General features: G+C 48.7%; 10 protein-coding genes across 10 annotated transcripts; 5 read left to right on the top strand and 5 right to left on the bottom strand.

The window, feature by feature from the left end:
• Positions 1-762: 762 nt before the first annotated feature.
• BO83DRAFT_212550 (uncharacterized protein) lies at positions 763-1,131 on the bottom strand. The gene has a single exon (XM_025526725.1). The coding sequence runs from the start codon at positions 1,035-1,037 to the stop codon at positions 852-854; it is 186 nt and encodes a 61-aa protein (XP_025390434.1). The 5' UTR covers positions 1,038-1,131; the 3' UTR covers positions 763-851.
• Positions 1,132-1,862: 731 nt separating this feature from the next.
• Positions 1,863-2,927, bottom strand: BO83DRAFT_386357 (uncharacterized protein; the record flags this gene model as incomplete). Its single annotated transcript, XM_025532664.1, has 6 exons — positions 1,863-2,080; positions 2,242-2,333; positions 2,411-2,440; positions 2,515-2,593; positions 2,648-2,811; positions 2,872-2,927. The coding sequence occupies 6 exons, from the start codon at positions 2,925-2,927 to the stop codon at positions 1,863-1,865; spliced, it is 639 nt and encodes a 212-aa protein (XP_025390433.1).
• Positions 2,928-7,161: 4,234 nt separating this feature from the next.
• BO83DRAFT_332908 (DNA-directed RNA polymerase core subunit RPC19) lies at positions 7,162-8,535 on the top strand. The gene is made up of 5 exons (XM_025528318.1): positions 7,162-7,413; positions 7,532-7,679; positions 7,757-7,848; positions 7,924-8,000; positions 8,086-8,535. The coding sequence occupies exons 2-5, from the start codon at positions 7,569-7,571 to the stop codon at positions 8,217-8,219; spliced, it is 414 nt and encodes a 137-aa protein (XP_025390432.1). The 5' UTR covers positions 7,162-7,413; positions 7,532-7,568; the 3' UTR covers positions 8,220-8,535.
• A 160-nt stretch (positions 8,536-8,695) lies between these two features.
• Positions 8,696-9,709, bottom strand: BO83DRAFT_376215 (putative NADH-ubiquinone oxidoreductase B14 subunit). The gene is made up of 4 exons (XM_025530656.1): positions 9,632-9,709; positions 9,455-9,516; positions 9,102-9,248; positions 8,696-8,979 (listed from the first exon to the last, which is right to left on the bottom strand). Exons 1-4 carry the CDS (start codon positions 9,672-9,674, stop codon positions 8,860-8,862), a joined length of 372 nt encoding a protein of 123 aa, XP_025390431.1. The 5' UTR covers positions 9,675-9,709; the 3' UTR covers positions 8,696-8,859.
• Positions 9,710-9,954: 245 nt separating this feature from the next.
• Positions 9,955-11,058, top strand: loc1. Its single transcript, XM_025528317.1, has 3 exons — positions 9,955-10,430; positions 10,497-10,646; positions 10,733-11,058. The coding sequence occupies exons 1-3, from the start codon at positions 10,143-10,145 to the stop codon at positions 10,862-10,864; spliced, it is 570 nt and encodes a 189-aa protein (XP_025390430.1). The 5' UTR covers positions 9,955-10,142; the 3' UTR covers positions 10,865-11,058.
• On the bottom strand, positions 10,759-12,879 carry BO83DRAFT_332898 (putative hydrolase, alpha/beta fold family). The gene is made up of 6 exons (XM_025528316.1): positions 11,985-12,879; positions 11,774-11,934; positions 11,638-11,718; positions 11,456-11,579; positions 11,278-11,406; positions 10,759-11,228 (listed from the first exon to the last, which is right to left on the bottom strand). Exons 1-6 carry the CDS (start codon positions 12,765-12,767, stop codon positions 11,043-11,045), a joined length of 1,464 nt encoding a protein of 487 aa, XP_025390429.1. The 5' UTR covers positions 12,768-12,879; the 3' UTR covers positions 10,759-11,042.
• Positions 12,880-13,456: 577 nt separating this feature from the next.
• BO83DRAFT_212339 (F-box domain protein) lies at positions 13,457-15,452 on the top strand. The gene has a single exon (XM_025526724.1). It carries the CDS (start codon positions 13,775-13,777, stop codon positions 14,984-14,986), a length of 1,212 nt encoding a protein of 403 aa, XP_025390428.1. The 5' UTR covers positions 13,457-13,774; the 3' UTR covers positions 14,987-15,452.
• Positions 15,453-15,463: 11 nt separating this feature from the next.
• On the top strand, positions 15,464-19,027 carry BO83DRAFT_415151 (uncharacterized protein). The gene is made up of 6 exons (XM_025534615.1): positions 15,464-16,527; positions 16,594-16,704; positions 16,759-16,776; positions 16,840-16,955; positions 17,005-17,657; positions 17,728-19,027. Exons 1-6 carry the CDS (start codon positions 15,559-15,561, stop codon positions 18,567-18,569), a joined length of 2,709 nt encoding a protein of 902 aa, XP_025390427.1. The 5' UTR covers positions 15,464-15,558; the 3' UTR covers positions 18,570-19,027.
• A 658-nt stretch (positions 19,028-19,685) lies between these two features.
• BO83DRAFT_307853 (histone H3 family protein) lies at positions 19,686-20,323 on the bottom strand (the record flags this gene model as incomplete). Its single annotated transcript, XM_025527348.1, has 2 exons — positions 19,686-20,032; positions 20,119-20,323. Coding segments are annotated over 2 exons (552 nt in total), but the record flags the coding sequence as incomplete, so codon positions are not given.
• A 677-nt stretch (positions 20,324-21,000) lies between these two features.
• On the top strand, positions 21,001-21,810 carry derA (putative ER-associated proteolytic system protein Der1; the record flags this gene model as incomplete). Its single annotated transcript, XM_025527357.1, has 2 exons — positions 21,001-21,189; positions 21,259-21,810. The coding sequence occupies 2 exons, from the start codon at positions 21,001-21,003 to the stop codon at positions 21,808-21,810; spliced, it is 741 nt and encodes a 246-aa protein (XP_025390425.1).
• Positions 21,811-24,380: the final 2,570 nt, after the last annotated feature.

Raw genomic sequence — 24,380 nt, 5'->3', positions numbered from 1 at the left:
TGGTAGAAGCGGATCTCGACAGGTCTGGCCCCCATGCGAGGTAGGTAAATGGCCCGAGAAGAAGGAGGGGAAGGATGGAAGGAGGGGGGATATCACGATGATGCCGATATAATAACGATTTTCAAGGAAGAAATGAGGAAGAAAACAATAGGAAGCTAACAAGAAGTAGAGAGAAGGAAGAACAGGTAGAGAGAGAGGGAAAGTAGAAAAAGCAAAAATAACAGTAAAAGGCAAAAATGAGGAAGAGGGGAAGAGGAAGGAAGAAAAGAAGGCTGAGAAGACCAAACCCGAGCGAGGGAGGATAAATTGTATGGATGATGGAGAAGAAGAAGCAGAAGGTGGACTAACTAGTAACTAAGGTAGGTATTAGTTGGGAGGGCGGTATGGGGCAAAGTTGTCTGGTATGGAAGCGGGATGGATGGATCGGGGGAGGGCGAAGGGAAATCCAACAGGTCGATTCAATCTCGATGAGACGGTGGCAGAAGAGGGTTGGCACTAGTAGCCAGAACGATGAAAGGGCTATCAGTTGGACCGTGCCATTCAATCCGAACACGCGGCAAGGTTGGAGCCAGGAAATTATGATTGAGAATAAGCGAAATAAAAATAAAGGGAAAAAGGGAAAAAAAAGAAATGAGAAACACGGAAAAATAGAAGAGAGAAAGAAAGAAACCTAAAACCCAGGACGGAGAACAGGCGAGAAACGAGCAGGAGAAATAATCATCATCAAACGGGGGAGTGGGAATTAATTGGGCTGCAATGGAGGCGACCAAGACCTTGAATGAATGGATGTGGGGAAGAAGACGAGACTTGGACTTACTTTACTAGAATTATCATAATAATAATAATAATAGTCAAAAAGAAATAGAAAAAGAAAAATATGGAAAAGTATTAATTAAAAAATAAAAAAATAAATAAAAAAAAGAAGAAGAAGAAGAGTATAATGGGTACGATATCAAGAACCAGAAGAGATCCTGGTCGCTAGGAGCTTTAGGGACTCTTAGTTCGAAACCACTGAAGGAGAAAGAAAGAGAGAACATGCAACAAGCAGGTTGAAAGAATACCTACTAATCTACGGAGTACCTGAAAAAGGAAGGTGAACACCTGAATGATCTCTCCTAATGCGAATATAATATAACAACGGAAAATAATAATAAGAATAATAATGAAGAATTATCTAGTGTACAAGAAACACAAGACAGACAGAACAGACAAGAAGAGAAAAATAGGAAACCGGACTGGGATCCATCCCAATAATCTCCTGAAAATGCTCAGACCAAGTGGAGCAGGATTCCCACTTGATTGGCACCAGCTGAGACATGGTTTGTTTCCGCCCAGGGCTTGTCCGCCGATGATGTGACACTTTTGTGACAATTGGCGGTTGCTGCTGATCGCCTCGGGTTCACATCGGTTGGACTGTACTCTGTAGTACCACACACCTCTTTCTTTTTCTCCTACCTAGTACTCTCTTGTGTCTTGTCATCGGGCTGGCATGATAAGATGACACCTGGGAGTATTCATCTCACTTTTCTGGTCTAATGAATGTATCTGTAGTCTTCACCCTAGGTTTTCCTTAAAACCAAACCCTGGCCTACTCTCCCTGGTCATTTTTTTTAAATCTTTTTTCCCTTCCCTGTCTATACGTATTCAGGCAATATACTATCATGTGTTAGGAGGATAGTAGAGGAGGGAGGGGAGAGAGGGGGGAAACAAGAAAGAACAGAAGATTACTTTGAAGAGTCCAGACACGCACCAGACAAAGGTACAACTTAACCAGTTTAGTTCGTCTCTTGGCCCGACCATCGTGTTCCATCCAACTGAAGACAAGGTAGGGGCTCTTCCCTGCGACCCATCCGGGATCCGGCCTATGGAGATCCAGGAACTGCCGCTGGCCTGTGAGACAGCTGGAACATTTGGGAATTCCCGAGCCAGTCACCTGCTAGGAATTTTGCACTCGTTTTGAGAGTGTAGCAGATGGCACAAGATGATTCTTCCATGTTCATTCTCATCGCTACCTTCTTTTCTCTCCTACTAAATACTATATTCTTGCGCGAGGGAAAGTGGTGAATATGACAGCCTTGTTCTGTAGTGGAGGGTACAGTAGTGGATGACTGACACACAGCCATCCATCCATCCATCCCGTGCCAACAAACTATCGTGTCGGCGTCCGACGCAGGGTGGATAAAATTGGGGGAAAGGAAAAGAGAGCCTGGTTTGGTTCCTTCCCCCCTGGTGGCGACGCACCTGCGACACCAGCGTCCCTCACCATCCCCGAATCCACCGGCGCCAAACTGGTGGAAACAATAGTCCCTGCCCCGATCCATGAATCCACTCTTCTGTCAGACATAATACTAGTAATCCTGTTAACTCACTAACCACAGTTTCGCTTCTCGTTTCCACCCCTCCGACTTACCCACTTTCTCCCCCCTCCTCTCCTCTTAGACTAGCCTGCAGTCAGCAACAGCCTCTGTCTCTATTGGGGGCTTGACAAATTAATCCGAAAAGTTGACATCTCACATTTCCCCACGTTCCTCTCTCTCTCTCTCTCTCTCTCTGCGCTCGCTAGTAAGGAAAGAAATAGATGAATTCTTGGTAACTAATGATATGATAAGCAAAAAGAAGAAACAAGGTAGGCAACCAGGTCTTTTACAGATGTCTCGATCGATCATCCCGCGGCACAGTCCGACGACGACGGCGATGACGATCGGCCCTCGTTCTCGTTGAGAGTGTCGCGTTGTGACATGCCCGAGACGAGCCAACAGTCGCATGAACGGATGAATAGTTTCGTCAAATGCTCCAGACCGGGAAGACCAACTGTTTGGGTAGGAGAAATAAGAAAAGGTATAATAATAACGATAATTATCATCATATTACTCTAACAACAACAGCAGCAGCAGCAGCAGCAACAATAACAATAACACATAACACATTACATGATAATCAGATCGTCATGTCTGACTACATTGTGAACTGCACTCACTCAGTTCTGCCCCCAACAAAAAGTAACTTCTACAATATGAGTAAGACTAAGATGATCCGACACGGGCTTCTTTCTACTATTATCGCAGCCTCTTCTTCCATCAGGGCCGGGATCTCCGCGCCCAGCCGGAGCAATCCACCGGGAATCAGTTGACTTTTCCTCGGTCGCTACTCCCAGATAGGTAGGAGTAACGATACTCCAACTGTAGATACTGTACTCTGTATGTAGGGTAGAGAGAGAAGTGGATAAAAAAACACCTACCTACTACACCTACCTTGCTCACCCGCACACATCCGCCTCGAAAGGTAAAATTCTAGACATGATCGCCCGGCACTGCTTACCTTGCGACATCCTAGGGGCCCGAGCCACCGCACTACTGTAAGGCAGAATTTTTCCCATACCTTCCATTCGACTTTTCGTGGTCAATTCCGCAGGCCCATTTCAAGCACAGCACATGAACCTGCGAGCGAACTATTGGGAAACAATGAAGATCGACTTTCTTTCCCAACCTAGCCCGCGCCCCTTCGATCACGGGCTGGGGCGGAAATGAGAATCTCTCTCTCTCTCAGACGATTAGCTCGCTTCCTGCGACAACACTATTGTCTCAATCAGATTTGCAGTGCAGGATGGACAGACAGGGCCCGCGGAGTAATTCTGAACAGTTAGATAATAGGTGAGTTAGCTAGTTAACCTTACCTTGATAGCCGAGATGCCGTACCGGTGTAACAGTAGCAGCAGCAACTGTTGGGGATGGTTTGAATCCCGGCCCTCGTGCAACCAAAACCCAAGCCTCCGGCCCTTTTTTGCTCGAGTCAGACAAGCAGCTTTGACTCAAACAAGGCCTCAATGCAAAACATGGGACCTGTCAAACTTTTTTATTCTGCTGAGTCAAACTTAATTAACTTGCTGTCTTCCAAATCAGACCTACTATCCAAGCCAATCAATCAATCATCCACCAGTAGCAAGAAGCAAGCCACATCCATTCTTCTAGGTAGTAGTGATCTAGCCCAATGCGTATACACCGACCTTCTTAATATCGATTCCCAATACATTCACAAGAGTCAAAACTAACGCGCGGAACCACTTCCCGACAGACTGGTGGGTAGGAAAAAAGAGTTCGGTCACTCCTCATGAAGGTTTAGTAAAAGTCAAAGCATGCAGAGGGCTCCATCTTGTATCGACTTCCTGGGATATTAGCATTTCAATCCCTGCTACAGTTGCAGTGCTGATAATTTGCAGGTACGAACACACTACACAGTACTCCGATCCAATGCGTGGCCTGCTTACACGGCTGGGTGGGATGTGGATCTGACAAATTTATTTGCAGCAGTACTCGCTGATGGCTTAGTAGATAGTATGTATGTATCAATTCTCAACAACTCGTTCCAAGGTACCGATGATGGGAGTTGACATTATGGATTAAGTACTTCCACGAATACTTACAGACCTTCCTATTTAAGGCCCGAAATCATCTGCGGATAAACCCGTTTTGCGAGAGCCAATCATCAGGGCCGATCTCTTCTCCCCTCATTTCCCACTCCACGAGGTAAAGTCATTTTTAATATCAAACGGGACCGCCTCATTAACCCGGGGATCAAGACTAGTTAGTTAGTGAGATCCGGCTTACTACTAGATACTTAGTAGTTAGATACTACTAATTAAATCACTGGGGAAAAGTGAGTAGTCGGTATACCAGCTAACTGCCTAGCTGACAAGCAATGCCTACAACTATGTAGATGAAAGTACAGTGAAATCTCTATGGTGCAATGTGTTTGAAAAACAATACAAAGTCAGCACCCTCGCATGGAAACCACATCTCTTATTTTTACTTTAACTCGTTAGTCTACTTTGGTATAAGTTCCATGTTCCAACCTCGGCCTGGCGGGCCCACGTGTGCTCCTTGCAAATAAGATTAAGGAACGGCCTTGCCATCCAGTCTTGATGAACCACTAGTTTATGGGTCCGGCCTTGCCGTCTCCAGAAATGAAGACTTGCTTGAAGTGGTACCATGGATTGTCATATCACAAGGGTCTACCAACTCAACATGTTCATGTTCAACCTGCTGAAAGATTTTATTATTTCCAGGAGGGTCGGTGTATTCGATCGTTGTGGCTTGCTCGGCAAGCTGAGATCCCGATTTCGTGGATACTAACTATGTATGTATATATCATGGACACGGTGTGGATACTATGTATATTGTTTCTCTCCCACCGGAAGAGTACGAGATAGATTATCGCGTGTGGTCACTCGAAACGAGAACCACCCATTTATCTTTCCGTAGTACTACTACTCACGGGAGTTCCTCTATGAACCGTGCCCTGCCCTGCATATACGAAATGAGCGTTTTTTGAACAATACTCCATGTGCAAGGAAGGGATTGTTCGAGGATTAACCGACCCGGTAAGTAAAGTAGTATACTCCATCTTCAATATACACAGTACAACATCCCGCCGATAGTAGATGTCTCCAACTATGGAGTACTTACTTAGTACGGAGCAGACACTCCTACTATTAGCTAAGGAGTAAATAGACACTCGGCAAACAGAAGTATCCGACTCTCCTAATCAGCATTAAATCAAGAACTTCCCGTACGCGCCATCCATTTCGTCACTCATCTATCACGACATAATCCACAACAACCAAGTAACAACTGACGACTCCGAGTCCGAATCCGAACATAGTACTTACTATACACTATCAACATACCAATCTATCTACGCATTACCTAACAACCGAAGCTCCATACCTGCAGTAGCGAATCCAGCTATCTACACTGCCAAGGCAATAGTTTAATATCCAAGTATGATTACTCCCCGAAATCTGAATGGTTGCGTCGTCACGTTATCAAACTGTGTGTCATAAACACACGGTCGGTGTTGACAGATTGACAGATTGATTGATTTATTTAAAATTGCCAGATGGCAATAATAATAATAATAACAATAATAAAATGAACATTAGCACCCCGTGTTAAGCCTTCCTCAAGCCCGGGTCTAGTCTCAACGGCGTTGCCTCTGCACGGCCCTCTGTTGCTAATATTGGTTCTTCCATGTGGAAAGAAAAGAAAGAGTGGGCGTGCACCACTGCCCCCCTCTCCCCAAAGGCAAGCGATATAGCATCTGGTCGATCGCAATAAGCCTTTGTCAATAATAGTAGCAATTAAACTAGGAAGTGGTTGTCAGTGTGTGTGTTTTGCAGGTACGTAGCCTGGTCCCGGTCGCGTAGAATATTTAGTTTTTTTTTTACTTGGCTACTACGGAGGATTAACGTATTACTCCTATGTGCTAACGGACTGAACTATTGATTGGAGAGAATTAAGAATAATTACACCGTATCCCCGATAGTAGTACTACTACTACTACTACTTTAGTGATTGAGTTTATGTAGGTGACAGCGTTGCACTAAAATATTCCCTGGTGCGGACATTAATTGCTCTTCATCTGCCCCATGGCATACATATTTATAGAACTCAACGATAGCCAAAGTTGAACCCAGCTCTCCGGAGCATTCTATCTCCTCCGTACCAACACGAACCAAGTCATTCAGAAAATAAGACCGATCTAATAATACTACTACTGTAATGTCCAGCGACATAAGACTCATCTCCAGTAAGGATTAGTCAAATAGTCGCCTACTCGGTCGGTAACCTGCAGTATCCATCCATCCGGGAAAAAAAACCACAGTAGCACCACACCGGCACTACTCTGTAGCTGCTATGCAAGCAACGCTCAATTCTGCAAAGAAAAATGACAAGCGACGGAGAGAAGAAAGAGGGGAGGGGGGAATAACATCAAGCCACAGTTGCACAAGGGTATGCATAGTGGTAGATCATACCGTGTGCCCGATGTTTGACACAATCCGGATTGCTATATTTAAGCAGATGATTTGAAGTACGTAACCTGACAACGACTTGAGTAGAAGCTAACTACTGATACTACTTCGTACCCAGTGTCACACACGGCCGAGTAAGAGCGTTCGTTCACGCAGTGTACGGCGTATATGTACGTATCCTGCCGTTGGATATAAGTCATGCAGAGTGCTTGAATAGAATATGCTGTGCGTAAGCTTCTGCTACAGACTAGTTAGCTTGCAACACTTTACAAAAGATAGGTCATTTATGAGTAGCACTCGTCGTGAAGATGTAGTTTTCAATAGAATCCCAATCAAAGGCAAAATATACATCGCAGCAGCAGCAGCATACTTCAAATAATGGCAGGCGGTAAGGATATGCCCTCCTCCTCCGAAGGCGGTGAGATATCGATAAACCGTTTTTCGCATTTTTCTCCTCATGAGTAATTGAGCATCTGGTGATTTGCGAAACTTGACGCATACGACTCATTTGATTTCCTATTCGCATTTACCTGTGAATATACTATCCTCTGGACTCTGTTCCTCTAAGATATTCCGCATTCGCGACTCGCGTGTCCCGCCACTAAGTACTTCTCTCCTCCGCTCTACCCTCAAAGAATCACCACCACCACCACCACCTACCCCCTCAGTTTACACCTCGAACGAACGAAAACATACCAGACAATGCGCTAACCAGATCCGCAGGATCAATACCTCAAACCTCTCTACAATTCCATTCATAATGCCCGCCTCCGTCCACTCCGAAGAACAAGACCAGTCCATGCTGGACGCCTCCGCGCCCCAGGAAGAGCAGACCGACGTCCTCGAGCTAGACGAGAAGCGTATTGTTGTTGTACGTGTACATTTCATACACTGTTAATATGAATAACTCCCGACCATATGCTAAACATCTAATGAATGGGATGATAGTTGCCCGGCTCGTCCGACACCGCAGCTTCGTTCCAATTCGAGGGAGAGGGTCACACTCTGGGTAATGCGCTGCGATATGCGATTATGAAGAAGTGCGTACACATGCATCTGCATTACTGCACCAGCTATGTTGGATCTTGCTAACGGGGTGGTTTCCTTGGCTACAGCCCCGAAGTCGAATTCTGCGGTTACACTATCCCCCATCCTTCTGAGACGAAGATGAATCTTCGGATTCAGACCTATGGTTAGTTTCCCCCCTTCCCTTCCCTTCCCTTCCCTTTCCTCCCATAAGGTTGAGATAGAATGAAGCTGACTGCAATTGTTGACAGAAACAACCACCGCCGTCGAAGCCCTCGAAAAAGGTCTCGACACTCTAATGGACCTCTGTGATGTCGTTACGGATAAGTTCACGACTGCCCGGGATGACTTTAATGCTGCACAGGCGGATCGCATGGAGGCTTAGGCATATACCTCTTTTTTATATACATATTATAGACTTCTGGGTGGTTTTTGGCTTGTGATTTGTATGTGTGTGTTGTGTTATGTCTTGCTATTTGATGGGATTGATGGCGTTGTGTGTGTAGAAAAGTTATACCTTTTCCTTCTTTTTTTATCTACTTTACTTATCTTTATTCTTTGGGGGTGGTTAGGTGGGGTGTATTGGTTGGTTGGTTGGGTAAGATGCATGGGTTTTGAGGGGGATGGATGGAGTGAGGGATACCATAGCATCATCTACTACAGTACTACTATATGCTCATATATATGTGGGTTGGTTATGTGGTCTGGGCTCTGTTGATACTTGCTCGTGTTAAACCTTTAAGGATGTATTCGTCGGCTGTTCGTATCAAGCAGTCTAAAAACCTCCAGTAGTATCTTTCTCATACGGACCGCAAGCCATTCAACTACAGTCTACATGCTTACTACACAAGCAACCTCGAGTAAATCAACAACCGAAAAATCATGTAGTCAGACAATATTTACATAACACTCACACACACTCTATCAGCGTTCGCAGCCGTCAGAGAACTTTCAATGCTAAGGGATACCAGGAGTATAAAGGAGATAAGTAAGAGATGATGGTGGGTGATAATAATTTCACAATTTCAATTGCGGCCTTCCAAGAAGCCCGAGATGAAGTTGGGAGGTAGCCGAGCACCGGGGTCCTCCTCGGGGCGGAAGTACTTCATCACATGCGACAGCTGCTTCCAGTAGTTGAGGGTTTCCTATTGATATTGGTCAGTAACACATTCTCCATACCGTAATATGTGAAACTCAATTGGTCGATGTAGATTGTATCGATGGCAGCAATTGAGCATCGCTAGGCTGCCCAATTCTCATAACTCACCTGGAACTCAGCGTGGCTCTGGTACAACAGCACATCAACAACGTTCAGCTGGTTGACGTAGCGGTGCTTCTCGAATTCCTGGCGGATCTTCGTACGGATAGCGGAGACGGGGAGGTTCAGAGAGTACATAGTCTGAATCTCGGGGGACTATATTATCGCAATTGAATGGACTCATGTTAGTCTGGATGTTTCTCGTAGAATAATAATTATCCACTTTGGGGTCTTGAGCCCGTCGCAGGGTCTGTTTGGTAGACGCGGAGGGTCGACGGACGACCACACCGGGAACGCCAGGCCATTGATGAACGGGAATAGGTGATGGAGCATAGGTATTATCGAGTATAAGGATCACTGACCGCTCTAAGCCATTCTCTGTAAGACTTGAGGACACGGTGCTTCGCATCACCCCAGTTGGCAGCTACACAAGGCGAGAAAAGGTCAGCTCGGGATTCCGGCCATTGACGTCGCGGCAATTTCTAAAGGGTCGGACTTGGTCGGGACAACCGAGTCCTGGGAGGTAGGGGAAAACGTACAGGAGCGCGTGCGCTGAGCAAGGAAGGTCGGGTTGATGGTCATCTTGAATAGTGGCCTAGTGGTGAGGCTCGACAATGGCACACTTAGGAAGAGAGGGGAGAGAAAGACGACGGTGGGGGGGAGGGAGAGCGAATGGGGAAAAGGAAGGGAAGTTCGACGGACCAACCTTAAGGTGACGATGCGAGGAGATCGAAGTGGTGGAGGTCCTGCACTTCCCGGGTTGCGGCTCACCGCCTGCCTGTTTCAAAAAATTTCTCTTTCGGAGGCGTGATCTTGGAGGGTCCGGGGCTTCGTTTGTTCCAATTCTTTTCTTCGGCTTGGATTCGGTTTATTTACTTTGGTTTTGGGTATATCTGAGGTCCGTGATTTTTGTGCTATTTAGACGACTGGATTTTTGTGGCTGGTTCTCCCGCTCCCCCACCATCGCAGGCGACAATCCAGATTTTCTTGTCTCCCTCTTTCGATACTCTCCATATCATCAATCCCGACACGCAGACTTGAACCGAAGCAATGGCGCCGACTAAGGGCCCCGCCGCTGGCAAGGCCTCGAACAAGAGCGACGGAAAGAAGAGCAAGCCCCTCTCGTCCGCATCGAAAGTGAACAAGAAAGGCGCCAAGCGCCCGCCGCCCAAGGAAGTCAAGGCGAAGGCGCGCACGGAGTCTAGTCTGTTGAAGAAGACGAAGAAGAGAGAATATACCGAGGAGGAACTGGGACTGCCCAAGCTGAATGCGATCACCCCCGTTGGTGTGGTGAAGCCCAAGGGCAAGAAGAAGGGCAAGACTTTCGTTGACGATGCGGTACGTATTCCATCTCATTTCTAGGCCGTTGTATGATTGTCGCATTGACTAACGATGTTGCGATAGGAGGGAATGATGACAATCCTCGCCATGGTCAATGCCGAGAAGGAAGGACAGATCGAATCCAAGATGATGAAGGCTCGTCAGTTGGAGGAGATCCGTGAGGCTAAGAGAAAGGAGGCAGAGGCTAGACAGGCGCAGAAGAAGTCTAAGCTGGTGCGTATATATGCCTATGATTTCCCGGTTGTCCTGTTGAAGGACTTTTATGATTCAAGGGTTGCTAACTGGTTTGATCCGAACAGGAGGAAGCGAAGCAGTCTATTCGCCAAAAACGCAAGCACAAGGGTGGCTCCAGCGAGACAAAGGATGAAGCACCCAGCAGGGAGTCGTCTTCAAAGTCAAAAGGAAAGAAGAAGAGTGTTGCGTTTGCTTGAAATTCTATGTACAAAAGTAATTCTGTCTATACCGGGTCTATGTAGTTAGATGGGTTTCTGGCGTTATACTGGTCTATGTCTTCCGAAACAATGGCGTGCATGACACATGATGAGCATCTCTCCAATTGAAGCACTGATCCTATCAATGGGACCAGTTCGGTTATGCAATATTTGTTGACTAGGGCCTGATTTGCAGGTCGAGCTTGCGTTGCGCAGGAATGAATCTCGGCTTTGGTGCCGTATCTGCGTCCTTTTCGGGACCCGTATGGTGGGCAAGATGACCGGGAATCTTCTCGGGATCCTCAACCTTGAACGGCACGGTAAGGTCGACCTCCTTCGCCATGAGGTTCAGGAAATTGGCCACCTGAAACAGTTAGAGGTAGATAGACAACTGGCAGGTAGCATTCACATACCGGTTTCACAAACCACCTCCCACCTCCAAGCTCAAACCAGCCAAGATGTCCACCCCAAGAGGTAGTCATCATCACGCCGTACGGGGTTTGCGTCATCTCCTGGAATGGCAGTGCGGCAGCACAGGCAATCTGCTATCGGTTAGTATACGGAAATTCACGTCTGAGAACCTGGACTCACCGGATCGTCTTCGGCTTGTATAACAAAGAATGGAATACGAATACCCAGCATAGCATCGGTAGAAGAAGCATCGCGATAGTATGCTCCTTCAGTAGGGTAGCCCCACGACGCACATTGCAAAGCCCTATTCGTGTCTAACGTTAGAACCATGCAGACGCAAATATGCTTGTAGTGATTCTTACCGGTCGAACTCATGCAAATAAGTGATATTCCTCACCTCGTCAACGTCGATTCGCGGGTTCTTGGAGACCTGCTCCACGTGACTGATGGTCTCGAGTCAGATGCAGAAAAACCAATGATTAGATGGATTTCACCTACCGTTCGAACAGATCCTTCATGCTCGTACCCATTACTTTACTATAGACCTCGCGACCAATCAAGGTGCTTTGCAGATTTAGGGAGCCAATTTCGAGGTTCCAAGGGCTAGCACAGAGTACCGCGGCCTTCAACTCGCAGGCATCGCCCTCCTCACCCAAGTACTGCGATCACGTCAGTCAATCCTAGTCACTTGTGCCTGACATAGACTTACATTAGCCAGAATGTTCGCGCCGAGCGAGAAACCAATTCCAAACAAGGGGCGATTCGGAAAAGTCTTCCGTAGCCATTTGACAGCCTGACGAATGTCCCAGGTAGCACGAGCATTGTAAAGCACACCAGTCGTAATCTTGGTTTGCGAGCAGCCTCTGGAGTTGACGACACAAGCTTCCCAGGTCTCATCCTTGATAAGAGGTGCAATCACATGGCGCAGATAAAGTTCATGTGATCCGCCGCTTAGGCCATGGAGAACCACGAGCATAGGCTTGGTGTCGTCCGAGGGAAGCGCAGCAAATTCATCTTCCGAGAAGAATGACGTCCGTTCGGGTAGCCCTGACGGCTGAGTATATTTCCTCTCGCTATCAGTCGCATGAGCGTCGCTGGGCGGCTCATACGGATCTACCACGAAGTCTATCGCAAAGTGCCCAGACAACATCGGGTTCTCAGCCTCGAACATCCAGCGCTTGTAGTGTACCGGAACATTATCAAACTTCGCGGTCGTCCAGGCAGTCTGAAGATGACCATTGAAAAGGAAGGGGTTCAGCTGGCACGTCTTCGGAGTGGCAGTGCGACACAGGTCTGCCAGAGTCACTTGCGCCTGGGATCTAGACTTTCCCGCCTTTGTGGCCAGTAAGAGATTATTATCTTTCGCATGATAGTATGTGATCCGGCCATTAGGGCGGATCCATGAGAGCAGGCCCATTCCCAGCAGGCCCGCCACAAGAAGCGGTATGGAGAATGTGCTTAGTAGGCTGAGGGGGGTGTCAACGAATGACATGAAGAACCGGATCTGGATGAAGTGCAACGCCAAAAAAAGAAGATTCTAAAGAACATGCACTAGATAGCACGCTATAATTACCTGCAGGTCTAAAAAGGGGAAACGGGAACCACAGGCGACACCGAGCACTTGAAAGATGGGATGGAAAAAGACCCATCGATCTTGATTAATGCCTCGGCTTGATTGCCTCATCCAGTAAGGCTCATCTGATGTGCTTATCGGGACAGGACCTTATCGTTATCGCGCCGATCAGTCAGCAGTACTGAATGACTCAGCGGGGAGGATCATGAGGCACCCTCCACAAGATGAACACCCTCCCAGATCTCGACGTCACTTGATGTTGCATCTGTTATCCCCCATCTCATCGTGATGTCCCGGAAAACGGTGTCGCAACAGACTGCTGAATTTTTAGAAGCATGAACATTCTTCAAGGGTGGGTTTGCGGGTCGCTGCAAGATCGATGCGGTAAACACAGGCCCGGATGCGGAAGCTCAGTGTAGGCCTTGATCCGATAGCATCATAGACTTCCTTAGCCGTTCCCCAGTCGGGCGAAACCCTTCCTACGGACTGATACGATAGCAGTCTAGATCCATAGACTGTTTGGATACAGTCGCCAATAAGAAGCTTGATCAAACAATCGGCCTTTTGCTCTTTGGTCCAACGGAAAGACCCATTCTGTTGTATGTAATTCTGACGGCCTCTACTACGCTGTGACCCCGGCGCGTGCTCCGTTTGCGTGCGAATCTACAACCTTTGCGAAGGTTACTTCTTGAAGGTCAAAAGGCCCTCTCTCCCGTCTTTCTCTTGACCACTTATTTTTGTCATGTGGCTCGCTTTCCTTTATATTTTCTAGGACACCATGATGCCCCGAACCCAGCAGAAAACGGGCTGGTACTCTCTCATCTTCTGAGTCCTTGTTGTATTCTTGACTATAATAGATCACAGCACATATACCTTGATTTCTTGTTACTTACACACAGACGATAAAGTCTGCCACAACCGACGAAATGAGGTCCGATCTGCCGGTTGATATGGGATCCAGTTTCCGCCGTGCTGGGGAACGATTAAGGTCCATCGCAAAGATGAATCGCTGGGCGAAAACCCAGTATGAAGGAAAAGCCGGCGATACAGACACCATTACCAACTGCTATCTCCTTGCGCTACCGACCGAGCTGCTCCTGGAAATCATTTCTCACCTGTCGGTGCTGCCCGAGGCATGTCTGGCGCTGACCTGTAAACGCCTCTACTCGATATGCGGTGCTACCCTGGGTGCCAAACCCCTCCATTTCAGTGGAGACTTTGCACCGCTTTTCCACCACTACCGAAATGGACACAATTTCGTCACACCACGTTGGCAATTTATAAATTTGCTAGAAGATAATAGGTGGCGGGCATGTTCTCGATGCTTGAAACTCCACCCGCGGAGCTTCTTTCCCGCGCGAGAGCTGAAACGAAAGTCCGAGGATAGATCATGCAACCTAGGGAGTTCGGCAGGCATAGTAGATCTGTGTCCTTGCAAGAAGTTGACCTTCCAGGATAAGGTGGAGCTTGTCGAACTCTTGAGGATACGGCGAAAAACGATCACAGATTTGGCGATCCAGTTTGGTTCCGGGATGAAGCAGCAGCGTTTCTGCTGGCATAGTTGCACTGAGGACTACGGATCGACGCAGCTAGATATTGAGATATACCCTGAGCTGGATGACGAAGACCAATTGAAGATCAAGACAGAATACCGCTTGCGCACAGGTTCCGGCCAGCTCGGCAAAGAGGAGCATATGACGCCGCGGTTTGGATGTGCTCACCGGTCCGTTGACTTATGGCTTTCGAGTGTCTGCCAGACGACTCTCTGTCGCCTTTATGACAACCAGTGCGCGTCCTGCAAGCGAATATCCGTATGTAATACATGCAATGCCTCACTCAGGTGTCCTCGCAAACAACCATGTCGAGTGGACGATGAAACGGGACAAGCAACATACCATTTCTATACTGAAAGGTGCTTGGGAGGATCGGGGCCTGTACCAGATCAGACATGGGCAGCGCAGCGAATCCATCCCGCGGAGAATCTGATAGACGTCGCAAACTGCAGTGAGCTATGCCCGTGGACGATCCGAGAACATCCACCTTTGGAAGAAGCCCCGTCTTTGGAGATGAATATCCTCAATCCCGCTATACAGGATCAGTCGATGAATCAGCTGTATACCTCGATCAGTATGATTTAGGATTGGTTGCTGTAGTCACGAATCTCATTGTGTGTGATGCGTTCTAGATGAACCTGGTTTCGACGTTATGCAAGGACTCCTGGGGGTTGAATAGCTTGGGTAGTAAGGGTGTATAATGGCTCGATTATTGATTCAGGGTGGTGTTGGGCTTGTTTCTTAGAGGGAAAGGGTTCGGGATATAATTAGTATAGTATAGTTAAGCTAGAGAGGGTGTCAACGGAAAGACCCATACAATGCACATGATATAACGCTCTGTATGCATTTTCGAAAGAAGGGATAGTCCAGATGATCCGCTAACACGGGTTGTTCCGTCTACTGAGTAAAGTACTGGGAGTAATGTCATGTAGCAATCAAGCCATGGATGGTAGAACTCACCTGATCGCGCCTCACCTGACCGCCCGGGGGTTTCTCCGACCCGACGCGGAAACGGAAAAGGCGGCGCGATCCAGAAGAACAAGAAAGATAGAGAATCATTCCCAAAATTTAGAAGCATCCTCGTCGTCTCGCTATATATACTTCCCGGGAATAGCAGAGCGCAGTGGATTGATGAGCATTGTCTGCGTCCTGGGGCGATGAGCTACCCACCACCCCATAACGGCCCATACCCTTCGCAGTATATGCAGCAACCCCCCAATCTGCCGCATCACCAGCAGACCATCCACCCGCAGCAGCTACTGTACAACAACAATGTCAACACGAGCGCTTCGCCATATCAATATGGGAAGCCGGTGGTTTATCCCCAGGTCATGATCCCGGCGTATCCTGCTTACGCGCAGACTTATAACCCGCAGCCGCCGCAACAACAGCAACCTCCTCCTCCACCACCACCTCAACAGCCTCCACCCCAGCAGCAGCCGCAACAGCAATATGTGAATCCGTCGGATCTGTTCAACCCACCACCGCTTGCTTCTACCTCGCCTCCCCAGTTCACCAATAGTCCGTCTCAATATGCCGCACAACCAGCGGTGTCTGTTGCAGGCAACAGCCGCTCCCCAGTCCTCCCTACTTCTACCCCCGCCCAATCCACGTACTATGCCGCCCCAGATCTTAACCAAGCGAACCAAACTCCCAACAATTACCCTCAACCTACATCTACTACGCCCTCAGTTCAAGTCCCGACCCCCGCTGCTGCTGCCCCTGCGGCTGCGTCTCCTGCCCCTGCTCCTGCTGCTAAACCTGTTGCTGCCAAACCCGTCCCTGTTAAGCCAGCCGCCGCCAAACCTGTCGCTCAAACTCCCCCAGCACCATCTCCTAAGCCTGTCCAGGTGTTAATTCCAGCTCCTACCCCAGAAGTGCAGCAGAAGATCCAGCGCCCTCCCCCTAAGAAGCAAGTGCAGCGACAAACTGGCCAAAAACCTACCCAAAAATCAGCAGGCGCGCCGATCGACTATCAAGTGCTGCTGTTGGCCATGGCTGATGAGTATCTGAATGCCGCTCACAGTCATGGCACGTTGGTAGCCTTGTTAAGACGGGAGATGGAGATGGACGAGTATTACAAATTAGTTGCTACAGGTCTTGGTTGCTTGGAAGCCGTTCTCAAGGTACGCTGGGACTCTTGATCCTTGACGCGAACGCAAGTTGCCGTGGTGCTGATTAATGTGGCGCAGAACTGGCGGCTTCAGCCCCGGGTTGAAGCTCTAGTCCGATTACGTTATGCCCGTATATTGTTCGAGGAAACAGACAACGACCTTGAAGCGGAGACAGCATTAAGCAAAGGTGTACGTTTTATTCCTGCTCTGCATCTTGCTGCTATTGCTAACTTTATTGTATAGATTGACCTTTGCGAAAGGGTGAGTACTATCATCTTCTCCATCTGTGGAGCCATTACGAGAATAACGTACTAATGAATGTAGAATCGGATGCTTGATTTAAAGTATAGCATGCAGCATTTGTTGGCGCGAATGCTGTACAAGACAAATCCAAAGGCCTCGCTGAAAGCTGTTGATGGGATGATTCAAGATGTCGAAGCGTATGTACCGTTGACGCCATTATATCAGTTTTCTTACTGAACTCATTAGGTATCGCCACTCCGCCTGGGAATACGCTTTTCGTTTTCTTCGAGTGTCTCTTTCACTTTCCTCATCCGCCCATCAAGATTCAGTGTCGGCACTGCAACACCTTCACAAGATTTCCACCATGGCCAGCCGCAATGGCGATAGGGCTGTCTCAGCCATGTCTGCGATAATTGAAGCTCTAGCGCACCTTCAGCAAGGATCCGGGTTTGACTCGGTCGAGCAAGCCCAGCGTGCAGTAGCAGTAGCGCGGAGTCACCAACTCAACGACGAGCTCCGACATATTCCACAGCTAACGACTTTAGTCCAAATTGTCGATATTTGCTGCAGTCTACTTGAATACGACATCAATCAATCGTCGCAAAAGCTGAAGATGCTGCAAGATTTGATGGACGAACGCTTAAACGACTCGAATTGGCGCAGCGATGGATCATTCTCAATCCCATTGAATGGCAAGTCGGCCGGACCGTCTTCCATTGACACCGGGGACATCCTCCAGGTCCAGAGTGGCACGCTGCTGTTAAGCTTTAATTGGCTACCTCAGCACGATCTCTACGCGCTTTGCTACTTCCTCAGTTCGATCACACTGAGTTGCAAAAACTCGTATGATGGACGTAAGGCAGAGAAGTTCTTGCAGGAGGGCACTCGTATGTTAAAGGGTTAGTACACCGGATTTGGCGAAGGTCATCTCAATTCTTCTCAAATGTGTTATTGACGGTATTGTCACAGGAAGTTTCAAGGCGCCACAAGAGATCACAGAATCGGTGGTTAATGCGAACAGACGCGTTCAGTGGCGCAGGATTCTCTACTGCAACCTCCTCGTTCAGCAGGTTTTCCTTGCTTGCGGTCGCACAGATTGGGAGCTAGCCAGCAAAACATTGAAGGAACTTCAAGAAGAAGGTCAGGAGCTTGGCGACCAGCTCCCAGATACCGTTGAGTGCCTAATGGAGTATGCTACTGGTGCTATTGCGCAAGCAACCGGCGACCTCACCGCAGCTCTGAACGCCTTTCAATCCCCTCTTCTCTCATTATCCACGAACTTCAGCAAGACGGCGCGCAATGAGCCACGCCGCGACATCGCCATTCTCGCCGCTCTCAACACCGTCCTCATCCTCCGCGATCCCACCCATCCCTCTCACTCCCACCTACCCGCCGTCTTATCTACTGTGGAATCCTTCTGCACTGGCAGTCCCAACAAGTACATCCAAGCAGCATACTACCTGGTCTGCGCCACCGTCCAGACCGAGTCCACGATTCAAACAAAGCAATATCTACAACAAGCCCTCCAATCCGCCACGGCAATCAGCAACAGCCAAATTACCTGCATGACCCTAACCTTCATGAGCTGGAAATACTTTCGCGGCGTCGTCGGCGAACAAGCCGAGAAGAGTGCCCGAGCGGGCCGCGCCATGGCTAAGAAAGCCAACGACCGGCTCTGGGTCAGCGTCACCGACGAAATGCTAGCCGAAACGCTAGAACGTCAAGGAAAGAACGAGGAGGCCAAAGGCGTACGGGAAGAAGGTCATCGTGTAATGATGGGATTGCCGTCTGCTTTGAAGAGACCTGTATGATGGATGCAGGCTTTACCTTGGTCCTTTTCTTTCTTCTTCCTCCTTTCTACCACTTGTTGCTGGTAGTGGCGGTTGCTTGACTTGCTATTTAGCCCACCTTTTTTGTAATTTCTACCATACCTCTTTTCTACATTCCCATCCTCCTTTTCTTATTACCTCTGCCCCCCTTCCATATCCTTTTTTTTCTTTTCTTTTCTTTTTTACTTACTTGCTTTCTATATCTCTGTAGTGTGGTGTTTACGGCTGAAGTTCAGTTCATGATACCATGTTAGGGCTGTTCTATCCAGGTGTCTTATCTGCTGCTCTATCTGTCTGGGGCTGTAAGGGGTTTGGTTGTTGCTACTTATTTAGGGGTGTTTGGCGTCATGTGATGACATTGATAAAAGGGAGTGCGCGCGTGTGGGTTGTTCCATTTGTGTGGAAATAAATAGTTTATACAATAAGATCCCGGTTTCAGGTGACAATTGGATATTCGGTATTTGATCTATAAGATCAGACATCCAGGCACATTCATTGATGATGGCTTGACATACACAAGATGATCGATCCAGTCTGTCTGACTGGCCATATATGAGAAGGATGGAATAGATAGTACACCTTTCATGTTCGATTCAACGGACATAATCAAGTAGGTTGTTGTGTTGTTATACATGCACACGTGACAGAGCCGGTAGTCAAACGGCGTTGAGTCAATAGTTAATCAATCAAGAGGTAGTAGGTTAGGTTAGGTAGGTAGGTGAGATCAAAAACGGTGGAAAGTTTGTAACAGCATCAAACAACGGCTTCAAAAAACAACAAAGAAAAGACCCCGCGGTTCGCCTCAAGACCCCGTAACCTTTCCATACGCCTGCGACCCTATACAACACCAAGTGGCAGCAAAAATAAAAAGATGATGAACGTGATTTCCCCACTGTTAGATTATAACAAAGTTGGAAAGGAGAGAAGAGAGAGAGAGAGAGAGAGATGAAATCAGACAGGTGGTGGGGAGATTAGGTAGATGGTGAAAGTAGACAAGAAAGTGGCTTTTGTTCATGGGCGTTTTGTCTGAAATTCGATCTTTTCTTTGGACTTCTTCTCCTTTTTGAATGATAGAAGGGGTAATTCTTGGTGTGAGGTTTAGCCCAAACCACCCCAGACACCACGGATGCGTCGAGCAAGTTGGATATCTTTCTGCATGATAGTCACGCGCTTGGCGTGAATCGCGCAGAGGTTGGTGTCCTCGAAGAGATGTACAAGGAAAGCTTCGGCTGCTTCCTGGAGGGCTTGGATCGCATGCGACTGCCACCGCAGCTCGGCGCCAACTTCTGAAGGGAGGAGGTCAAGCGCGACCTCGCGGACCAGCCGAGCGAAAGGAAGCTTTTGGATAAGCAGATCGTACGAGCGTTGGTACTTGCGGATCTCCTTGAGAGCCACGGTTCCGGGCCTGTAGCGGCGTACACGTCCTTGCGGTGTAGGGTCACCAGCTGTGAGGATGTCAATTTCTCATTCTTCAAGAGAGGGCGGAGCAGAGAGAGATCTGAATTGAAGGTTGTGGGAGGGGGGTACGCACGCTGAACATCGGACTCTCTGGGTGCCTTTCCAGCAGGCCTTTTCCCTCCCCTAGTCGCTCCAGTGGATTTGCGCACTTTCTTGGCCGCCGGCGAGGCCGTTGTAGCTGCTGTTGAGGGACTTGCGGCAGCACGGTCGCCAGCTGTTGATTGTCGCGGCGCCGCCGTAACGCTCTTGCGACCGCGACCGCGACCGCCTGTTTTTGGGGCATGTTGACTTCCTTAGCGGTTGGCGAGCAATTGGCCGGTTCGGTGTTCAAGTCGAGAGGGGCGAAAGAGGGGTAGCTTTCTGGAGCTCCTTCGCACCGGGCGAGTCAATGATACTTGGAGTTCGGTGGTGTAGAGTGGTGCGCGAGATCGTCCTCCGGCGGCCTGAGGCTTTGTATAATGAACTCTAGGTACGATTGAGTGCCACGCTTGAGAAATAAGCTGCAAGGCGATAACCGCGGAGGAGGGATTGTCAGGGATGAGTTTGCATGCGAGAGGGACCCATCCGGGAGGCCGAACGGACTATGAAATGATGGAATCCCCAGCCATCCGAATTCCTGTCCGAACGCGTGCAAGGCGCGTCTTTGGAGGCGTCGAAGCGCGCGGGAGCGACACGTGACATATGCGCCGGGGGGAGTGACAGGTGACACCTGAGGCCAAAAGGCCAGCTGGAGCTCGGCGATTACGGCGGAAGTAAACTGGCAATTATTTAGTTGGTGAATTCGACATCATCCCCTTATCGATCGAACTTGCCCGTCTTCTCGAGTTCTTAACCGCCAAAAGACAACTGTCTGCATCTTCGCTATTTCGCTTATCGCATCGTATCCGCCAACCGAATAGCCTCACCTCGCCGAGTCTAATCCCAACGTTTGCAACTCTATCTATCCATCTCGATCATGGCCGCCATCTGGGGTAACGGCGGGCAGGCTGGCCAGTTCCCGCTGGAGCAATGGTTCTATGAGATGCCCCCTGTAACTCGATGGTGGACAGCAGCCACCGTTGCCACTTCAGTCTTGGTTCAATGTCACGTCCTTACCCCATTTCAGCTGTTTTATAGCTTCCGCGCAGTTTATGTCAAGTCTCAGGTGCGTCGCAGCTAGTCCTTCCGTCCACTTATATGAAGTAGACGAACCATGCGGCTAACCATCGCATAGTATTGGCGTCTATTAACGACCTTCCTATACTTCGGGCCACTCAATCTCGACTTACTATTTCATGTGTTCTTCTTGCAGCGATACTCGCGCCTCTTGGAGGAATCATCGGGGCGATCGCCGGCCCACTTCTCGTGGCTTCTGTTCTACGCCATGGCCTCTCTTCTCGTCCTCTCGCCATTTCTCTCCCTTCCTTTCTTGGGCACGGCCCTCTCTTCCAGTCTGGTCTACATCTGGAGTCGTCGCAACCCGGAAACTCGCCTCAGCTTCCTGGGAATGCTGGTCTTCACCGCCCCATACCTCCCCTGGGTCCTGATGGCATTCAGCCTGGTCGTCCACGGCATCGTGCCCAAGGACGAAATCTGCGGCGTTGTCGTCGGCCACGTATGGTACTTCTTCAATGACGTCTACCCTTCGCTCCACGGTGGCCACCGTCCTTTCGACCCCCCTATGTGGTGGGTGCGTCTGTTTGAGTCCGGGCCTGCAGAACGAGGCACCGACGCGGCCAACGTCAACGGGGACTTCGCCGCCGCTGCTGCACCCGAAGTTCGGTGAGCTATTTGTGCACCCGTTAGGCGTTGTTGCATGGCGATCTAAGATAAGAATCGTCCGCGCAATCGCCCTGGAAACGCCAGCATATACGCATGTACTGCCGACAGCTCGCTCCGACACGCGCAGAGCATGAGAACATATTACTGTCGGGATATAAGCAAGGGCCACGGCGGCAAATCTGGCGAACTTCTTATCGTGTGGCTTGTCTTGTCTTGTCCAGGGAGAGTCATTTGATCTACCCCACGCTGCCGTGGCTGGTTGCGCTCTGACCTCCTACCAGAAATGTCGCAAAGGCCATCAGAATCCCGTGTATCGACATCCGAGAGACAGAACAACAAACATATTCCGCCAACCAGTGAAGGAGTTGGAATCACTTGTGGGGAAGATGTGGAAGAAAGGAAGAAAGAAGTATCACGATGGTCATAGCGGGCGCTCAGTCTGCGAGATTCAGTCATAGGCGTCTCCGTAAGAGAAACAGACCAACTATAATGGCGATCAATCAGCTAGTAGTTCAATGAATATACCCAAACCATGTTTTGAAAGCCTGATAACAATTTACAGGAGGGGCAAGGGAGGTGGTTCGTGTAAACGCCATGGACGCATGAGGCTGCCTCCTCCTATATGCAGTAGGAATATACCGTAGTACCTAGCATTCCAATTACCTGAAAGGGAGGGAGGGAGCGAGGGGGAAGAGCGGCCCACGTGTCGATCCAGGGTGTGCAAGCAAGCTCGAAGTTTGGGGTAAATTCTCCGCAATGTGTATCCTAATGTCGCTTCTTTTACTTTCTTAATCGCTGCCTCTTCCCACTTTTTAATCAATGCCATACAGACTTGTCGTTTGCTAGGATCTTGGACCCTGGCCATTAATGCCATCGGCTACTGTATCGTATGGTTTGATCCATTCGGTTGATCTGGACTTTCCTCTATCTATTACCCGTGTTATGTAGCACAGACAGTATAGCCACCATGGATCCAGGACTACTACTCCGCTCTGGCGTTGATCAATAAGATGGAGATAAACGCTTTGGGTCGATCAAAGACAAGACGGTCTTAATTCTCTCATCATGAAGACTTGCTATCTATCTATCTATTGTTCTGTGCGGGATTAAAGCATGCTCTGACCTCATCCCACTTACAGATCATCGGGTGAGAGTGGGGGGTGATTGACATGAACAAATCAACCACGGGGCAGGGGTCCCTGATAGTGCATATCCCCTACACAGTAGGCTGGGTTATATACTTGTGTGTTTATTGGATGAAAGGTCCGAAACGGTTCTGATTAGCAAGATAAGTAGGTAAGTAGCCCGGTAGGTAGGTAGGTCATTTACTCATTTTGGAGATGGTGGACGTTAGTAGATGAGGGCTGGGCGAGATTAGGCCCCTCGTCTGCTTGCGTGTCAGCAGATTGGTGAGATGAAATGGGTGATTGCTTTTGATAGATTCATGATTTGTTCTTTGTCTTTGTGAAATGTTAGTACTATTACTTAGGTATTATTTTCTTTAAACGAATCAGTCAACATTATGATTGGGTTATGAGAGAGAAGAGGAAGATAGGAAGCCGAGATTGGACGAGTACGCGGAAACCCAAACAGGGGACAAACAGGGAACCACCGGGGCTCGTTTCTGGTCGGTTGAAACACACCACAAGTAACAGATAAAAGTAGCACATTACTAACTCCTGCTGCCATCGAAAAACCAGGATCTGGCACAAAGGAACATGCAACTCGACAACCGCGAGTCGTTGCCATGCATTCCATTCCCTACCTAGTTATTTTCTCCTCTTCTAGTGGACCTGAGCATGGAAAGCCAGCCACTCAGTCAGATCGGTTCCTTTCTTGCGCCAATCTGGGTATGTTGAAAGGTCTGATTGGATGTATCTCCTGGTAGCATGGATTAAGGCCCCCCTCTCTCCATGTGTGGATGTGGGTCCATGGGTTGTTTTCTCCAACCGTCGCATTTTCCTTTCGTTTTTCTTTTTCCCCTCCTCTATCTTTGGTTTTAAAAAAGACTTGGCATTTCTCTGGGGAAAAAAGTCCAGATTGGTGGGTGTGCTTTGCTGCTCGGATAAAGTATGAAACGGCCCCCAGTTTGGACGGATGGTGGCAAAGCATGACTGCATGAGACTTATCTTAGTAGCAGACCACATTTGTACTATCTTGGAGTTGGAGGGTTCTGTGTCTGGCCCTTTCTTTTCTCCCTGGGCCCTGTTTGAGCCATTTGCCCGTTCACATGGAAGGTTACGACGACCCCACGCCAAAAATACTTGTGCAGTATCCACCACTAACCCACTCCATAGCCCGCCTAATCTGTCAAATCTGATATCAGTGGAGCTCGGATGAATTTGCCAGCGAAGTGCCCACCAAGAAAAAAATCAGGGAGGATACACGGTGGTGCCTGTGGTGGTCGGCGGGTTAACCACCGACCGCCGATTCTCCGTCTCTCAGCAAAACTCACTCGTACTCGTAAATCCGGCTTCAACTTGGGAATGGAAATCCCGACCAGGGTCCAGGGGATGCAATCAATGGCTGTAACAAGCTCGGCGGGTAAAACGTTCTCCATCCATCCCAGTTGTT

The sequence above is a fragment of the Aspergillus eucalypticola genome, assembly GCF_003184535.1.
Source record: "Aspergillus eucalypticola CBS 122712 chromosome Unknown BO83scaffold_6, whole genome shotgun sequence".
Lineage (NCBI taxonomy): Eukaryota > Fungi > Ascomycota > Eurotiomycetes > Eurotiales > Aspergillaceae > Aspergillus > Aspergillus eucalypticola.
This window is presented reverse-complemented; position numbering and strand designations above follow the sequence as displayed.

Excerpts from the sequence above, each read along its gene's own strand:
- BO83DRAFT_212550 (XM_025526725.1), bottom strand. The coding sequence starts at position 1,037 with ATGTTCTCTCTTTCTTTCTCCTTCAGTGGTTTCGAACTAAGAGTCCCT.
- BO83DRAFT_332908 (XM_025528318.1), top strand. The coding sequence starts at position 7,569 with ATGCCCGCCTCCGTCCACTCCGAAGAACAAGACCAGTCCATGCTGGAC. Across the intron at positions 7,680-7,756 it reads ACGAGAAGCGTATTGTTGTT|TTGCCCGGCTCGTCCGACAC; the intron begins GTACGTGTACAT and ends ATGGGATGATAG. Across the intron at positions 7,849-7,923 it reads CGATATGCGATTATGAAGAA|CCCCGAAGTCGAATTCTGCG; the intron begins GTGCGTACACAT and ends CCTTGGCTACAG.
- BO83DRAFT_376215 (XM_025530656.1), bottom strand. The coding sequence starts at position 9,674 with ATGACCATCAACCCGACCTTCCTTGCTCAGCGCACGCGCTCCT. Across the intron at positions 9,249-9,454 it reads ACAGAGAATGGCTTAGAGCG|TCCCCCGAGATTCAGACTAT; the intron begins GTCAGTGATCCT and ends GCGATAATATAG. Across the intron at positions 8,980-9,101 it reads AGAGCCACGCTGAGTTCCAG|GAAACCCTCAACTACTGGAA; the intron begins GTGAGTTATGAG and ends CAATATCAATAG.
- loc1 (XM_025528317.1), top strand. The coding sequence starts at position 10,143 with ATGGCGCCGACTAAGGGCCCCGCCGCTGGCAAGGCCTCGAACAAGAGC. Across the intron at positions 10,431-10,496 it reads AGACTTTCGTTGACGATGCG|GAGGGAATGATGACAATCCT; the intron begins GTACGTATTCCA and ends ATGTTGCGATAG. Across the intron at positions 10,647-10,732 it reads CGCAGAAGAAGTCTAAGCTG|GAGGAAGCGAAGCAGTCTAT; the intron begins GTGCGTATATAT and ends TGATCCGAACAG.
- BO83DRAFT_332898 (XM_025528316.1), bottom strand. The coding sequence starts at position 12,767 with ATGTCATTCGTTGACACCCCCCTCAGCCTACTAAGCACATTCTCCATA. Across the intron at positions 11,580-11,637 it reads TATTTGCATGAGTTCGACCG|GGCTTTGCAATGTGCGTCGT; the intron begins GTAAGAATCACT and ends AGACACGAATAG. Across the intron at positions 11,407-11,455 it reads TACAAGCCGAAGACGATCCG|ATTGCCTGTGCTGCCGCACT; the intron begins GTGAGTCCAGGT and ends AACCGATAGCAG.
- BO83DRAFT_212339 (XM_025526724.1), top strand. The coding sequence starts at position 13,775 with ATGAGGTCCGATCTGCCGGTTGATATGGGATCCAGTTTCCGCCGTGCT.
- BO83DRAFT_415151 (XM_025534615.1), top strand. The coding sequence starts at position 15,559 with ATGAGCTACCCACCACCCCATAACGGCCCATACCCTTCGCAGTATATG. Across the intron at positions 16,528-16,593 it reads GCTTGGAAGCCGTTCTCAAG|AACTGGCGGCTTCAGCCCCG; the intron begins GTACGCTGGGAC and ends AATGTGGCGCAG. Across the intron at positions 16,956-17,004 it reads ATGATTCAAGATGTCGAAGC|GTATCGCCACTCCGCCTGGG; the intron begins GTATGTACCGTT and ends TGAACTCATTAG.